Source organism: Octopus sinensis, linkage group LG4, assembly GCF_006345805.1.
Source record: "Octopus sinensis linkage group LG4, ASM634580v1, whole genome shotgun sequence".
In the NCBI taxonomy this organism is placed as follows: domain Eukaryota; kingdom Metazoa; phylum Mollusca; class Cephalopoda; order Octopoda; family Octopodidae; genus Octopus; species Octopus sinensis.
In genome coordinates, this window is record NC_043000.1 from 133,407,760 (window position 1) to 133,425,457 (window position 17,698).

The window sequence follows — 17,698 nt, forward strand, 5'->3', positions numbered from 1 at the left end:
TATTGAAAAGGTTGCAAGACGCAACGAAAATTTTAGGAAAATAAAAATAAGAAATAAGTGGAAATTTTACCGGTGAGTGTGTTACATTATAAGGCACAAAAAGAAAATGACTCTCCCCAGGCACAACAGAATTAAGATATATAGTTTAACTTAGGATAATAGCAGGGCTAATTGAAGTATTGAATTATTGGAGTATTGCAGGTGAAAAACAGGTAATACCATTTACCATTTACAGTTTGGTAGTTGTAATATTTTGGTTAAAATTGCCCATCATCACTTGGAACAAGCATTCATTGAATCTAATTAGCATAGTTTTACAACTTCTATGGGATATCTTTTAAAACATCTTTCTTAATATCTCTGTATTGGATTAATTAGATACAAGTGTTGCTTTTGTTTCAGAAACTTAACAAAATGTTGAAGAAACAAAGGCTGCCAATGCTGCTTATGTTCTACGCACCTTGTAAGTAGGGCTTGAGAATAGTTCAACATTTTTGTTACTTCTATGGATGGTTCTTGCATATAAAGAAGAGAACAGAGCTTTCTAGAAAGATAATAGCAAAACAAGTCATTTCTAAATAAATAAATTTTTCAGTTGTTAATCCCTAAATGGTATTTAAATAATGCTTTAAAGTAATTTTATTTTGTTGTTAAAAATTATCAATCATTTTGAAAACATTGGCATTTCTTAGCTCTTTTCTTTCCTTTTATTTCAAAAGTCTATTTTATTTTATGCTATTACTAATGCTTTTACTAATCCTCTAGTAATCCAACTATTACTAATCTTTTACTAACGCGATTGTTATCTTTTTACATGATGAAGACATCTGTATCAGTATTTATTATAACAATACTATAACATTCACTATCTTTAGATGTTGTTTAGCCCCAGGTTGCTTATGAGCTCAAGCACACCTATAATCAAAGACATTTAGGCTATTGCCATCCTGTAATTATTTCGAAGAATGATTTATCTTGGACTTTATCAAATACCTTTCTTTTATTGAAAATGACAGTACAGGATATGAAGAAGATTTGGTTGCTATTTCTAGTAGACCGTATGACTTGCGACTCCCTCAGTATAAATACCAGCAGAATAGTAAGATTAATATAGAGTACTATGTCCGTTCCCATTAATCACAATTGGTCTTGTGTCTAACCAAAAGAACCTATTATAAACCTGTTTATTATGTTTCATACTAATTTTTATTTTTGTTGTTTTTTTTAAAATTTTTGTTACCAGAGTTGGTGTAAAGGTTAAATTGTCCAAGGCTATAATAGTGTATCAAATAAAATTGTTTATGGTGTTTAGTTAACTGTCTAGAGTCTTTAATATCGCCTGAGCTAACTTTGCTTGTCAACTCTCCAGGTCCAAGGAAAGTAGCACCCTTATGTTACCAGGGCTGGTTATATGAAATATAACTCCTTACTTAACCCTTTAGCATTCAGATTTCTTTGTGAAATTTATTGCTTTATTTATTCATACTGTTTTGAATTAATCACATATTATTTTGCAACTTCAAAATTTAAATGGTGTGGCTATATATTTTTAAAATGACATTGTAGGGTAGGTGTGAGAGGTTGGATCCAGACAGTTTTAACATAAAACAGGTAGAATATTTGAGCTGGATATGGCCAGATTAAATGCTAAAGGGTTAATTAACCTTTTTGCATATTGAAAAGAAGCAATTTTCAAGATAGAAGAAATGAAAATGGTCGACAATCAAAGATTCAAACTAGAGTGTTTTCTGATCTTTCTGAATGGTATTCTGAATCTGTGATATGGTTTTATACAATAATAAGAGTTAACAAAAACTGTAATAGAAAACATATGCAAACATTGTAAGTGGTATAATTAAAAGTATTAAAATTTTCATACGTTCAAATTAAATGTTTATCAGGCACATACATACACACACACATGCACACACATGCATGCACACGCGTGCACACACACACACACACACACACACACACACACACGTATATGAACATGGTGAAGCAGAATGAAGCAAGTCGTTTATTGAGTCAATCCTCTCTCACTTGCTGAACATGTCAATCACTCTTTGTATTGATGAGTCACTTCTGAACATTTTGCTCAGTAATAAATAATTCTGCGTAACAAACCACATAATCAATGGTATTGAAACCTAACTCACATTTCTAAAATGGAAATGTGTGCATATAAATTTATATATGTATTAATATTATTTTGTGGTAAATTTGTTTCGTTATTATAACTTAACTGAATAGTTATTTTACAATATTATAACAACTTATAATGGACCCTAATTTTCATCCAGTGAACACTCTGTAATACTTTAAATATTTTATGGAACACCATCCGAGTGTGGCCGTTTGCCAGCCTCGTCTGGCACATAAAAAACACCATCCGAGCGTGGCCGTTCACCAGCCTCGTCTGGCACCTGTGTCGGTGGCACATAAAAAAACACCATCCGAGCGTGGCCGTTTGCCAGCCTCATCTGGCACCTGTGTCGGTGGCACATAAAAAAACACCATCCGAGCGTGGCCGTTTGCCAGCCTCGTCTGGCACCTGTGTCGGTGACACATAAAAAAACACCATCCGAGCGTGGCCGTTCGCCAGCCTCGTCTGGCACCTGTGTCGGTGGCACATAAAAAAACACCATCCGAGCATGGCCGTTCACTAGCCTCGTCTGGCACCTGTGTCGGTGGCACATAAAAAGCACCCACTACACTCATGGAGTGGTTGGCGTTAGGAAAGGCATCCAGCTGTAGAAACTCTGCCAGATCTGACTGGCCTGGTGCAGCCTTCGGGCTTCCCAGACCCCAGTTGAACCGTCCAACCCATGCTAGCATGGAAAGCGGATGTTAAACGATGATGATGATGATTTCATTAGGCATCAGTATTTACTTTTTTTTTTTCACTTTATTGAGTAGAGCAGTTTGAAAGGAGTGTGAATTGCCTCCAGTTTCACTGCTATTAAGTTTTTTTTTTTTTTATTGTAGCTTTAGTATTACTATGATTCTAGTATCTTCTATTGGAATTATCATGCTGTAAATTTTATCCTCCCTATTCTCTTGCTCTCTGTCTGCCTCTCTTTCTACTCAACTGCACATACAGTTTCTCTCCTGTAACATTACATTATAATCATTAACTTTGAATGTTTTCCCATCCTGCCAGCATTTAATCTGCAGAAGTTTAAGCAAAGAATTCACTGCACTAATCCAACCCTTTAATGCTTGATGATATTTCTATTCTTATAGAGTCTCTTCAGTCAATGAACAGAAACCTTCTAATCTGGTAAGGAAAAGAAAAGAGAAAGAAAAAAATGAATAAAGCTTAAACTTGAATGTTCTTGTTTAAAAACTATTGTTCAATAATTTCTTCATAAACCAGAGTCAAATATTTCTATTTCACAACTGGTATGTCCAGAGAAATTGATGTATTATTAAATTTCTATTTAATGTTATTGATGATTTTTTTTAGAATACTTGTATTTTTATTTTATTTTTGTATTGATACTTTTAACAGGTATTTCTCTATAACAGTTGTCAAATCAAATTTTTAAAATTTTGTTAACATTTTATGCCTGTCTAGCAACAACGGTATTTTAAATTTACATTGAAAGATTGTCTTTGGAGAAAGATAAATAACAAAAGTAAATAATAACAATTTGATTCAGTCTGATTAGCTAGTTACTTCAAATATTTATTTAACTGCATCTATCTTGAATTGTCAAGTTTTACTAATATTTATTTGTCTGACTGACTGGAAAACCAGTGGCAGAAATGGTACAACATCAGACAAATTACTTTGCAATATTTAGTTGTGTTCAAACCTCATTTGAACTGGTTTTGCTTTTCATCTCTCTGGAATTGGAAAAAAAAAAAAAAAGAATTTAATTCCAGGCCTATACTGGGGTTGATTCTATTTTCCCTGCTGCTTCTTTATAAAGCTGTGATCTTGTGTCAGTGAGAGAAATCGATATATATTTGAATGGATTTACCTAAAATTTTTATATCTTCTACTTGATTTGTAGGGTGTGGTTTTTGTAAAAGGTTAAAACCAGAATTTTCTGCTGCTGCTACAGAATTGAAAGGAAAAGCAGTGAGTTGTTTTTTCTTTTTTTTTTTATTTGACTTGAAAGTGTTATTAGAACAATTATTTCATGTGTAAACTTAAATATATGAAATTAATAAAATCCAATGTTGTGTTTTATTTGAGACGTCTTTTCTGGCAGTTGCTTGCTTGTCTTGTACAGTCTTTCATCAGTATCAAGTAAAATCTTATCTAATCTATAAAATGAAGAAGGCGAACGTTGATACAAATTGGATTTTTATGTAAAAATGGGGCTGGAAGAGGATTAAAATTTACAGGAGGGGGTAACTTGACGTGAGACGTTTTGGGGTGCTACAGTGGTTGCTTTGGTATGAAAATGGGGATTTTATTGATTTTTGGCGACACTTGGGGGTCTAGATTGGACACCTTTTGCCCGATTTCAATCAAATTTTCAGCATGGTAAAGTGGAAGCAGATTTGTAATTTAAGCATAGAAATCTAATTTTTATAAATGGGAGAGAAATAGATAGAGAAAGATAGAGTAAGAGAAAGCAAGGGAGAGTCCGAGAGAAAGGAAGAGTAAGAGAGTGGGAAAGTGAGAGAGAAAGGAGAGAGAAACAAAGAGGGAGAGTGTGGTGATAAGAAACGGAAAGTAACAACCACACCCTCACCCGCACGTAGAGCGGATCACCTTAAGCTAGTTTATGATATATAAAATAAAAGCCGTAACATTTGTTAAATATCTTATGTTCCTATCAGCCAATTAGGGCATTCATATACTTCTTGGAATTTTTCATTTATTGACCTAGATGTTTTTGATTAGGTACTATTCTTTGCAGTCTGGTTGGATCTAGAATGCTTCATGTGATCTTGTGTTGTGTGCCAGAAAAGGATGTAAATATGAACTATGTAGCTAATCTGGACAGTAATTACACTAAAAATGCTGTTGGATGATAGACTGACAGGGCATCTAATTTCAAGTGTGCTAGATACACTATAATAGCCAGCTGTGTCAACATTGATGAACAAAAGACTATGAACAATTTAAATGAATTGCTAGGAATTGCAGATAAATTCTGCCATATAGATAATATAGTCAGTAAGTGGAGGCACAATGGCCCAGTGGTTAGGGCAGCGGACTCGCGGTCATAGGATCGCGGTTTCGATTCCCAGACCGGGCGTTGTGAGTGTTTATTGAGCGAAAACACCTAAAACTCCATGAGGTTCCGGCAGGGGATGGTGGTGATCCCTGCTGTACTCTTTCACCACAACTTTCTCTCACTCTTACTTCCTGTTTCTGTTGTACCTGTATTTCAAGGGGCCAGCCTTGTCACTCTCTGTGTCACGCTGAATATCCCCGAGAACTACGTTAAGGGTACACGTGTCTGTGGAGTGCTCAGCCACTTACACGTTAATTTCATGAGCAGGCTGTTCCATTGATTCGGATCAACCGGAACCCTCGTCGTCGTAACCGACGGAGTGCTTCCATAGTCAGTAATGGATTTATGAAGGTGGAATTATTTGTATATTACTAGGTATTAAGATTGATTTCAAATTTTGACACAAAGCCAGTAAATTTGGGGGAGGGTGTAAGTCAATTATATCGACACCAGTTTTTAACTGGTACATATTTCATCAACCCTGAAAGGATGACAGGCTAAGTTAGCTTCAGCAGAATTTGAACTTAGAACATGAAGACATACGAAATGTGCTAAGCATTTTGCTCTGCATGTTAACGTTCTGGCCAGCTCACCACTCTTTACTAGATATCTTTATATATAAAACTGAAGTTGTGTGAGAGTCTGTCTCCTCCGATTTAGATTCCTAACTACTCCCACATTTTGCGGTGCAGTTTAACCAAAAGCGGGTATCTTATAGTCATGATTCATATTGAGCCCTTCTGGGTATTAGCGCGCGTCTACGATGAATCTACGATTTAAAAAAAAAATTTACCACCATTTTTTCGTTTTTTAATGCATTTTTTGTTCGGTTTATATAAGGGAAGTAACTCTCTAAAAATGCTTATATAGTTATTTCCCTTACAAACCCGAGCAACGCTGGGCGATACTGCTAGTTAATATTAAAAGATGATTTGTGAACTGTTGAAAAATGAAGGTTTTCTTTTGTTTTTTCTTCTCTGCATATGAAGGAAAACTCTATTGGAACAAAAGAATGAAGTTTGATGCTATATGCAAGTAAAACAGGGTCTGTATCTGCAGTGACAAGAGAATAATTAACTGAATGTAACTGGATTTGACTTGAAATTCTAATTGGGAGAATGGCTGAACGGATATGAATTACGAAATCAATTAATATTTCAAAGATAATAACAAATTGTACAAAAGAGAAGTTCACACTAGTTTAGACAGGCAATATGAATGGAAGATAACATTGGAAGACGTGCTGGGAGTTGTGTAGTAAAAAGTCTTCAGAGGCAGTAGAGAAGACTTAAGAGAGTACTGTAAAAACCTGTGTAATTTGTGCACCTGTGTAATTTATGCGGGTGATTTTCAGGATAAAATTTGTTACTCATGTAAAATTTGCACCCCAAAGTTTTGAGAATTGCTGATATGGCCAAGGGAAAAAGGTTTTCAATTCAGTTGTATTTAGCATAATTTCACTTACTGATGATTAGATTTTATTAAATTTTCATTAGATAAATATAATTTCTGTTTAACAGGTATCACATTAAAAGCTATTAAATAACAATGTTGTTTATAATAAACTTTATTTTACATTTCTTGCTCAAAAGAGATTATGTCTGATCTGTAGCATACTGCTGTATGTCTTCTCAAATCACAATCACAGGAAAAGTTATTGACAAGAATTATCAACAAAAACAAAGCTGATAGATATGCACAGGTGTTGCAAATTAAGTTTAATTACCAATAAACATTAATGGTTTTAGTAAATTTATACAGAAAAAGTAAGCATTATGCCATCCAGCATAAATAAAGTCAACTTCATTATATTTAAGCCCTTATTTTTTCTGTAAAAACCTCTTCTGATATTAAATGAGTCAACTTCTGGTATGAATGTTTACATTTTGTATGTCTTTTTTTTCAACAACAAACAAAACAAAAAACAAACAAAATAACAATTTCTAACAAAAATTCTGGAAACGATTTACTCATGAAATTTACACACCCTTAAAGCTTATTTTTATTTTTGTGAAAAAAAAAATGTGTAAATTACATTGGTTTTTATGGTGCTTGGCTTTACAGAAGAATTACAGCAAGATAAAACTGGGTAGAAAGTTCTATTGTAAGACTCGTCCAATTCCTACAAACTTTGAAAAATGGATATTGGGACGGGAATTTTAGCAACTGATAAATGATTTGTTAGTAAACTTATGGCACTTGAAAGCACTTACGTGAGTAAATTATGGCACTTGCAGTTTTATTAGATAGTATACTGCTTGCACAGTAGAAAGAACCACTGCTGTTAACAAACATTGCATTTCCCTAAATATCTGTATACTTGAAACCCTAGCTAATATATCTTAATTCTATCTTCATTACAAAATAACAGATTTTTTAAAGTTTAAAGTTTCAGTTTGCCATTTTACCTAACCACATTCTTCATGACTGTTAATTGTATTATTACATTCCATTGAATCTAATATTAGTTTGCTAGAAATAACATTAGATTTTTTGCACTAGCATTATGTAAATAACCACAGAATATTGAGTGCCTGCTTATTCTTTGCCTGTCATATTGTCTGTATATTAAATTCATGCCAGCAAATAAGGATAGTAATGTGTTGCTGTTTATATTTCAATGAATAACAATTTTATGCTTACAGATTTTAGCTGGTCTGGATGCAGACAACCCTCAGTTTTTCCAGTTAAGATTGCAGTACAACATCACTGGCTTCCCAACCATCTTTTACTTTGAGTAAGTAAACATATGAAACTAGTAAATTTCAATGAATTTAGGTTTACTTTTACAAACTAACAGTTTCTTTAAGCGTTACCATATTGAATCAAATTTCATATTTATACTTCTAAGGCAGCAAGCTGGTAGAATTGTTAGCAGGTTAACAAGGTGGTGAGCTGGCAGAAACATTAGCACGCCGGGCGAAATGTTTAGCGGTATTTCATCTGCCGTTACGTTCTGAGTTCAAATTCCACTGAGGTCGACTTTGCCTTTCATCCTTTGGGGTTGATAAATTAAGTACCAGTTACACACTGGGTCAATGTAATCAACTTAATCGCTTTGTCTGTCCTTGTTTGCCCCCTCTATGTTTAGCCCCTTGTGGGCAATAAAGAAATAAGAATTGTTAGCAGGCTGAGCAAAATGCTGAATGTCATTTCGTCTGTCTCTGCATTTTGAGTTCAAATTCTTCTGGGGGTCAACTTTAGCTTTCATCCTTTTGAGGGTTGGTAAAATAAATATCAGTTGAATACTGGAATTAATCTAATCAACTTACCCACTCTCCCACAACTGCTGGCCTTGTGTCAAAATTCAAAATCATAGAAATTAGTTCTGTTTTCTTTTTTCAGTTTCAGTATAAAGTTTAATTTTTGTTGTTCTTTGTGTGAGGGCACAAAATTCTGTTTTTGTTGTCTTGGATGTTGATACAAAGCTCTATTTTTACAGCTTTAGAATACTATTTCCAGTATATTTGTTTCTATTTCTGGGATCTATACTGTCAAGACAAGCTCTCTATTACAATGCTAGAGGTGCTAATGCTTAACTTTGTCATCATTTACAGCAAGTCTGTGGGCTGCCACTTCAAGGAAGGCTGGGTTTTTGATGGAATAACCCTGTCTTGTGGTATTTCTGATCTTTTGATTTGGAATTTAGTTTTAAGTTTCTTTCTCCTTTGAAAAGTGAGGTAGGATCATGTTTATCTTTCCCTACAAAACTAAGTAGAAATTAACATGTAATATATAGGCACGTAAAAAGCACCCACTACACTCTCGGAGTGGTTGGTGTTAGGAAGGGCATCCAGCCGTAGAAACACTGCCAGATTTGACTGGGCCTGATGAAGCCTTCTGGCTTCACAGACCCCAGTAGAACCGTCCAACCCATGCTAGCATGGAAAACGGATGCTAAACGTTGATGATGATGATGATGATATAATATGGTGTATTATAGACAAAGTCACAACTATGGTTAAGAAGTTTACTTCAGAGCTACATGGTTTGTGGTTTGGTATATATATATGTAGTGTGTGATGTATGCATGCATGTACATGCACATTCATGTGTGTGTCAGTTTGTAGTTACCCTCTTCTGCACTTGTGTGCACTGATTAGAAACTAAAGATCCACTGTTCATATAAATTGTGTCATGTGTTTCCAGTCCCCACACAAAAGTATACCTGAAATGTTCATTGGTCAATATATTAGGGGATTATGAGATTATTACTTTGCTTGGAAACAGTTGACATTTGGCATCATGAAGGGTACCTGGTTGTAAAATATTGTTTCAAAGTAGTCTCATCTGATCCATGCAGGCACAGAAAAGTAGACATTAAAACAATAATGATATAGTAAAGTGTAATTGAACTAAGAAAGCAGATGATAATTAAAGGTGTGATGAAAACTAATTGGATAGTTGATAGTATTGCGGAAAATTAGAGACTAAATGAAAAGAACTAGAATTGACAAAAGGTCTTATGCTGTTAAGAGGACCACATTATAATTAATTTTTGTCAATGATGAGTACAATGAGGGATTTTTTTAGTTTGTTATTATTCATAAATACTTCCATGGTGTTAAAAACTTTTTAATTTAACAAATACCCAAGTTGTTTTGTTGATTAAAACTCTTTCATTACAATCAACAAGCAATCATTAGTGTTTTAACTTCAAACGTCCCAAGATTTGTCAAAGAATGGCATGTGATCTCATCTGTCATTGAAGTCAGTTACTGTAGTTTCTCTGAAGATCAGTTACTATTTCTTGCAGAAGATGGCCATAGAGCCCAAACAACTGAAGAAAAGTCACTAGGGAAATAGCCATGGCATCAGAGACTAGCTGAAGGTGATTGTAGTTGGTGAGAGACTGTAGATGGATTCCTTCTGTAGGCAAAAGCTGATTCAATCCTTATTGTCCCACTCAGGTGAAGTTTACAAGCTAAGGAGCAAAATACTTATGACTGAGTTATCCATTGAAAGTACAGGCAGGTTCCCAAGAATGCATTAGCTTTAGTTACCAAAGGAAGAACTTGCAACATCTTTAAGTAGTTTTTGCTTCTCTGATGTTTATTTACCAACAGTACAACACTGAATATCATACTTTATTGTAAATAGTTAAATAGTTTAACACATCACTGTTTTTCAGTTCATGCTCCTCTAAGGTTGATAATTTAACTACACAGAATAAAAGGACTAGTTGACTAAACTATACTTCTCAAATTTCCAAAATATAGGGCATTTTTTCTGTAGTCAAAAGGAAACCATTTTAACAATTAAACAACTATTGTGTGAAGTATTTTAAAGCTAAGAGTAAACAGATAATTATGATGTATCTGAACTTTGTTGACAGGGAACTGAAATATGATATTGTCTGATTTTGGTTAAAATAAAGATCAATTTATGTTTTGCAGAAATGGAAAATCATTATTTCAGTATGGCGGGGAAAATACAAGAAGTGGAATCGTTAAATGGATGTCAAAGTAAGCATTTTATCACAGAATACTGCATAATACTGCTCAGATTTTGAAGTCAATTCCTTCCATTTCAATGTATTGTATCTCTGTTACTTTTCAGGCAACAATCTATCTCACTGAAAACCTTATTGTTCTTTTTTTTTGTACATATAAAAAGATAGAACTATCAATACTAACAAAAATTGCAATTCCTTAAATATCTGTACACTTCAAACCCTAATAACTATAATGTTCTTAGATCCATCTTCCTCACAAAGTAACAAATTTTTTGTTTTTCTGATTCACCATCTCATCTAACCACACTCTTAATCATTATGGTATTTCATTCCAGTGAATCCACTCTTAGTTTGCTAGACTTGGCTTCTTGCACTATCAGAATAATGAGTTCCAGCCTATTCCTTGTTTGTCATGCTAACCATACATTCAGTCCATACCTGCATATAAGGATAGCAGGAATGTGTTCAAGAATCTTGAAGTTGTGTGATGTGAATTTACAATAATAACTTCAAGGAACAAGCCAGCCACCTGAGTACCCATCAGTTTGACAAACAGACAAGCTGGCCTTTCTAGTTTATGGTTTATTCCAGCCATAAAGCATATTTTCCAGCAATGTTAATTTTTGAATTGATAGAACTATTCAATCAGTGGTTAAATTGACTGATGGGAAAATAATCAAAACCCTAATGATTGATTTGAGACATTAGAAAATTGATCATAATTGAAACTTTTATGTTAGACTCAGAGCCATTATGAGTAGCTATTTACAATATTTGCATTTGCTGTATTCTGTTGTATGTGTGAAATCTTACTCGTGAATGTTGGAGATATAAATAATCTCTCTTGAAATAAGTGATCTCAGCATATGCACCACAATCAAGATTGGCTGATCAATAAAATGCCCATCTCTGTGAGGCTTTCTTGTAATGTATCTGGATGACTATTGACTAACTTATTAGCATAACTAGGATCTTTAATGGATATGTTGGGTTACATCTCAAATGCTTTTCCAAAGGATATGGAGGCTATGCTTTTAGTAGATAGAAAAAGGCTCAAGGCTTTTGGAGTTCTGTGATATAAACAAAATAATCATTTACAATAATAACTTCAGGAAATAGACCAATTAATTGATTAATTTCACTAGGAAACAAAATAGATTGTTATGTAGTAAGTACTTCTCAGCTTAGACTAGTGATTAGTGATATCAGAGTAAGTGCCTTATAGATCTAGAGACACAAGACAAGATGAAGAAGGAAGGTATGAAAGCTGAAAGATTTTCTGGCCAGATGTAAGTTTAAAGAAATATTAAATGACATATATGTTGGAAAGCAGAAAGCAACAGTGACCTATAATTGAAAGGACAACCAGGAATGTTTGTGAGACATTCTGCTGAAAGTCACAGACCTGATCTGTAGATGAAACAGAGTTTCAACCAGACAGAAGGTGATGTGGCAGTAAAATGATTCAGTAGATAGAACTATAAAAGCTGAGAGACAACCTGGAAAGAATGGAAGAAAGGGAAGGGGGCAAGATATAATAACCGGTAACTAGAAGAGAGACTTGATGTTAGATATACTTAGCAAGGAGAGAAACAGAAAATAAGAGGTTTGGTTATATTTTGTGACATGAGAATCAGAGGTGTGAGGTATTGTGGATTGTAGCATGTCAGTATGAAACAAGATGTTATTGGTGAGAATATTATGAGTGACACACATGTTCTCACTAAAACTAGGAAGGAAAAGGCATGGAAATTATATTTTGGGAGGTTGCTGAATAAGGAGAATGCTTAGGAGAGACAAATTATCTCAAGTAGACCTAACTGAGGGATAATAAATTGAAATTAATAGCTATATAGACTAAAAATAACTGTCCATTGAAGATATAAAGGTAGGGAAGCAGCTGGATCGTTAGGAATTATATCAGAGATATTAAAATTACTCAGTAAAGTGGGGTATACACTAGTCACTTGTATAGGCAATCAGGTAGTAAAGGAAGAGATCATTCTCAATGATTGACATTCTGATGTCATCATCAAGATAAAGAAGGAAGGGCAAAACAGATGCTTTAGAATGAAACACCTACAGAGATATCAAACTGATGGACAAAGTTATGAAAGTAAAAGAGAGGATATTTTTAATGGTTCCTTTGTATTGTTAGATTAACTTTAGTTGCTAATAACAGTTTCACTGCTTATTAGTAATATTTTCTTTATTTTTAATACAATGTACAATATAACTGAAATATGTTCTGACTTTATTTGTCTTTTGATATTTTTCAGCCCTACACCACCAAAAGAAGCAGAAAAAGATGCATCTTTGTTTGATGATGAGTCAAATGTTGAACCTTTGTCAAAGATCACCTTTGACAGCTTTCTAGCTGAACACTCGTCAGTCCTTGTGATGTTTTATGCTCCATGTATGTCTTTTTAGAATATATTAACTAGTTAACTTTAGATTTAATATATGTGTGAAGAAGCCACTCCATCTGGTGCTGGTATTCGGATGACTATGAAGTGATATAATTGAATGACTTCTGAATGAAGGATAACTCTTATGTAGTAGAAAAGAGTAGTCTCTCTTGCTTTCCTTGGAAATTCTATTATTAATTTAAAGTCAGCTAACAGGGGATCTATTGATGATAATTATATCAGAGTTTAGTCTTCTTGATTGGAGATACTGTGGGTTCTTTCAATATGTGAAGTTTCTCAGAAAGACAAGGATAACAGATATAAGCACCAAGTAAATAAAGGAGAGCTTTATTGAGTATACTCCCTTATGCTGGACATATCATTTCACTGATTCTTAAGTGTCCAGTTGAAACAAGAAAGAAAGGTGGTATTTTCTCTGTGCTGAAACCTGATGCAGTACATATGCTAAGTTAACTTCCTTTGAAGTTGATGGCTATGAGTCCTGTGCAGTTCCTTAGCATACTGTCAGGTGGAGTGAGAGTTATTATGAGAAGAAAGAATCCCTTCAGTGGGCAGGCGGATGCCTGAGAAAGGATTGCATAGGTGTATTGTTTTTTTTTGTTGTTGTGTGATATTGGAAAAGATGTTATTTAGGCAGTAATAATACCATAACATTAAGCATGTTAAAAATTTTGTAGTATTTATGTGTATTTGGGAAATGATATCTAATGAAGGATAAAGAGTTCTTGGCTATGTTTGTTGAGACATCTAGGTTGAGATGGAGGACTGAACCAAGTTATCTCCCATGTCTTTGGTGGATTGTGAATCCCCTCTGTATCGTAATTTCTCACTAAAATCATTAATACTTTGTACTAGAATGTGAACCTGTTGAAGGTGACTCTCTGAAAATTCTATTAATACCAGCTACTATATTTTTAGTTATAGCTGGGGGCAGTGGCAATTGTATTGTTGGGTGGAATTCCTATAAATATATATGGTTTCATCATTAGACTGCCTTGAAGTCTAAAATAATGTCTTTAGTTAGACTGGTGATAATACTTATTTTTAAACCAACTCTTTGAGAATTCCTGTTCTTCTTTCTTCAATCAATGGTATGGCTGTACATATCATTTGAAACTGCTAGGCTAGTGTTCCTGTACAAACTTGGGTTGTGACTTGTGTGTGTGGTGTGCGTGTGTGTGTGTGTGTGTGTGCATGCACTTCTTGAGGGTGTTTAGGATAAATAATCCTGTAAAGTCCATGACTTCAGTCCTGTTGTAGTTCCCTATAAAGATTTAAAATAACAAATCACCTTCCTGTTTGATGTAGTAGAAGTTATCGGTTCAAAGTCTCTCTTGACCAGAAATGGCCTGAACTCTTTGCATGAACACCCTCCCTGTACATAACAACATGTCTCCCTACATGGCCTTGCTTTTTGCTTTTTGAGCCAAAAAATTAACTTAACTTAACTTAACTTATGATATAAAAGTGGCTTCTTAGTGTTCCTGATTATTCTAATAACAAGATTGCCAATCCATGTGAAATGATTTCTTAAGTTCAGGGTTAGCAAGAAGAGAGGTTTCAATTTGGAAGTGTTAAAATTGATAATCTCAAACTGGGTGAATCTGCAGGCTGCTTTGTTATCAGTACCATGGAACCATTTAATAATGGTAGTGATCCAGTTGTCCTGTGGACTAATCCAGTCTCCTTTCTGATAATAGCATTGATGATAGCCTTACATACTATGAGGGTCTCATTTTCAGAAGAGTTTATCCCAACCATGATTCAATGCAATATTTGGCAGAGTAGCTAGAAATAAATTTGTCAACCTTGATCTATAATTTACACACTCCATAAGTGGCTTTACTATATAGACGGCTGTATAAATGAAGAATCTTGGTTAAGAAATTATGATTTCTCAATTTGCTAAATCCTTATATTTGCTTTCCATCATTATTTGTTAACAAATTATTCATTTTATAGGGTGTGGTCATTGTAAGAAAATGAAACCAGAATATATTGAAGCAGCTGCAACATTAAAAGAAGAAAATGTAATTATGAAACTCAGATTTAATATTTGTTATTCCATTATCAAAGTGTTAGACATTATCTTAGTATTTCTTATCAGAGAGTAAGGCTTGCAGTAAAGGAACTGTATGTGGTGTACTTAGTGTGAGAAGGTGTACCAGTGCCTGTAATACTTTTAGTTTAGGGGCTTGAGGAAGTTGAGTGAAGTTAATCTGCTAAAAGTTTAGTTTGACCTTTTGGATACTGGGGAGTGATTGTATGCTGGAAGAGAGTTACAGTAGAATATAGTTGTAATGAGAAATGGTAGACCAGTATTTAGTATGAGAGTTGGGAGCTTAGGCATAAATAGCGGTGAGTGCAAAATGAAGAATTGTTTCCAATAGTAAATGATGTGAAAACATCTTTCAATCAAATTCAAACTAATTATGGAGCAACATCAATATTTTATTGGTAGCAAGTTTTTTATTTTGAAAGCTACTAGTTTGAATTCATATATAAAGCAACCACATTCTTCTCTGGGTACCATAGTTGATTAAAATTATTCAGTATCACTCTACTAGCCAAAAGTCTGACAGTTTGTATCCTGTTTACTAGCACCCAATTCCACCTAGATGTGAGGAGGCACAGTTTATTGCATGCTGTAGAACCATTGTCTAATTGCTGAGAGTTCTTTTAGTATATATTGCTGAGCTGATATCTAATGATAAAAAAAATAATCTCTGTTAGTGAGTTAGTGTCAAGATGGAAAGAAGGCAGATGGCTCTAGCACTACTATTTTTTCATCTCAGATACTTTCATGGTAAATTACAAAATGGCACAATTTCATCTTAAGAATTATCTGATGATATTTCTCATTTACAATTTGAACCTTATTTTCTCACAGCATTTTTTTATACTCAAGATACCCGTGCCAGTGGCACGTAAAAAGCACCATCCAAACGTGGCTGATGCCAGCACTGCCTGACTGGCGTCTGTGTCAGTGACCTGTAAAAAGCACCAACCGATCATGGTTGTTTGCCAGCCCCCTCTGGCCCTTGTGCTAGTGGCACGTAAAAAGCACCCACTACACTCACAGCGAGGTTGGTGTTAGGAAGGGCATCCAGCTGTAGAAACACTGCCAGATCAAACTGGAGCCTGGTGCAGCCTCCTGGCTTCCCAGACCCCAGTCGAACTGTCCAACCCATGCTAGCATGGAAAACAGACGTTAAACGATGATGATGATGATGTTTATTGATGCATTTAATTTTCTCTTGCATAGTTTTTTCATAAGTCTCTCCTTCATTACTTATACAACTCCCTGTAACCATTTTCTCACACAGACGCCTTTATATATTTTACACTGCATTTTTTTTCATGTGTTTTTCTTATAGTTGCTAAAGCTATTTGATTTATGATTTTGCTACCTACAGATTGATGGAGCATTAGCTGCTATTGATTCCACTCAAGAAAGCCAAATCAGTGAACGGTTTAAAATTAAAGGATTTCCCACTGTGAAATACTTTCGGTAAGTGTTAATAAAGATGAAATAAAACATCTGAAAATGACTATTTCAAATTTACCTCTGAATTGAAAATGTCACTGTGTATGTATTTAATGAGTATTTATCAACATCTGATTGAGTATATGAAAAAAGATTCTGTATTATATACATAATAAAAGGAGGAGTGGCTGTGTGGTAAGTATCTCGCTTACCAACCACATGGTTCCAGGTACAGTCCCACTATGTGGCACCTTGGGCAAGTGTCTTCTACTATAGCCTCGGGCCAACCAAAGCCTTGCGAATGGATTTGGTAGACAGAAACTGAAAGAAGCCCGTCGTATATATGTATATATATATATATATGTGGGTGTGTGTTTGTGTGTCTATTTGTCCCCCAACATCACTTGACAACCGATGCTGGTGTGTTTACATCCCTGTAACTTAGCGGTTTGGCAAAAGAGACCGATAGAATAAGTACTAGGCTTACAAAGAATAAGTCCTGGGGTCGATTTGCTTGACTAAAGGCGGTGCTCCAGCATGGCCGCAGTCAAATGACTGAAACAATTAAGAGAGTAAAAAGAGAGTAAAAGAGTATAAATATTTTCTTAAATATTTTTAAAGGTTATATATTACTTTTAATTCAATAAGGCGCATGGCTCAGTGGTTAGAGCGTCGAGCTTACGATCATGAGGTTGTGAGCTCGAATCCCAGACCGGGCTGCGTGTTGTGTTCTTGAGCAAGGCACTTTATTTCACGTTGCTCCAGTTAACTCAGCTGTAGAAATGAGTTGCGACGTCACTGGTGCCAAGCTGTATCGACCTTTGTCTTTCCCTTGGATAACACTGGTGGCGTGGAGAGGGGAGGCTGGTATGCCTGGGCGACTGCTGGCCTTCCATAAACAACCTTGCCCGGACTTGTGTCTAGGAGGGTAACTTTCTAGGTGCAATCCCATGGTCATTCATGACCGAAGGGGGTCTTTACCCTTACCCAATTCAATAAATACTATATTTGTTTGTGTTTTCAGCAATGGAGAATATATGTGGGACTTCAATGAAAGAAAAGCTGCTGACATTGTTTCCTTTATGAAAGAGTAAGCTTTATTTTGATTTTTACTTGACAGTTTTTT

The 17,698-nt window shown here is 34.8% G+C and overlaps 1 protein-coding gene across 2 annotated transcripts in view; it reads left to right on the forward strand.

Moving 5' to 3' along the window:
• Window positions 1-17,698, forward strand: part of LOC115210871 (protein disulfide-isomerase A5) — an 82,782-nt gene that overhangs the window by 42,046 nt on the left and 23,038 nt on the right. For both annotated transcript variants that reach the window (XM_029779634.2, XM_036502507.1), the window contains exons 7-14: window positions 403-463; window positions 4,023-4,090; window positions 7,847-7,938; window positions 10,598-10,666; window positions 12,936-13,072; window positions 15,048-15,115; window positions 16,502-16,596; window positions 17,597-17,662. In XM_029779634.2, the coding sequence (XP_029635494.1) occupies window positions 403-463; window positions 4,023-4,090; window positions 7,847-7,938; window positions 10,598-10,666; window positions 12,936-13,072; window positions 15,048-15,115; window positions 16,502-16,596; window positions 17,597-17,662 (656 nt within the window). The remainder of the gene's footprint in view (window positions 1-402; window positions 464-4,022; window positions 4,091-7,846; window positions 7,939-10,597; window positions 10,667-12,935; window positions 13,073-15,047; window positions 15,116-16,501; window positions 16,597-17,596; window positions 17,663-17,698) is intronic.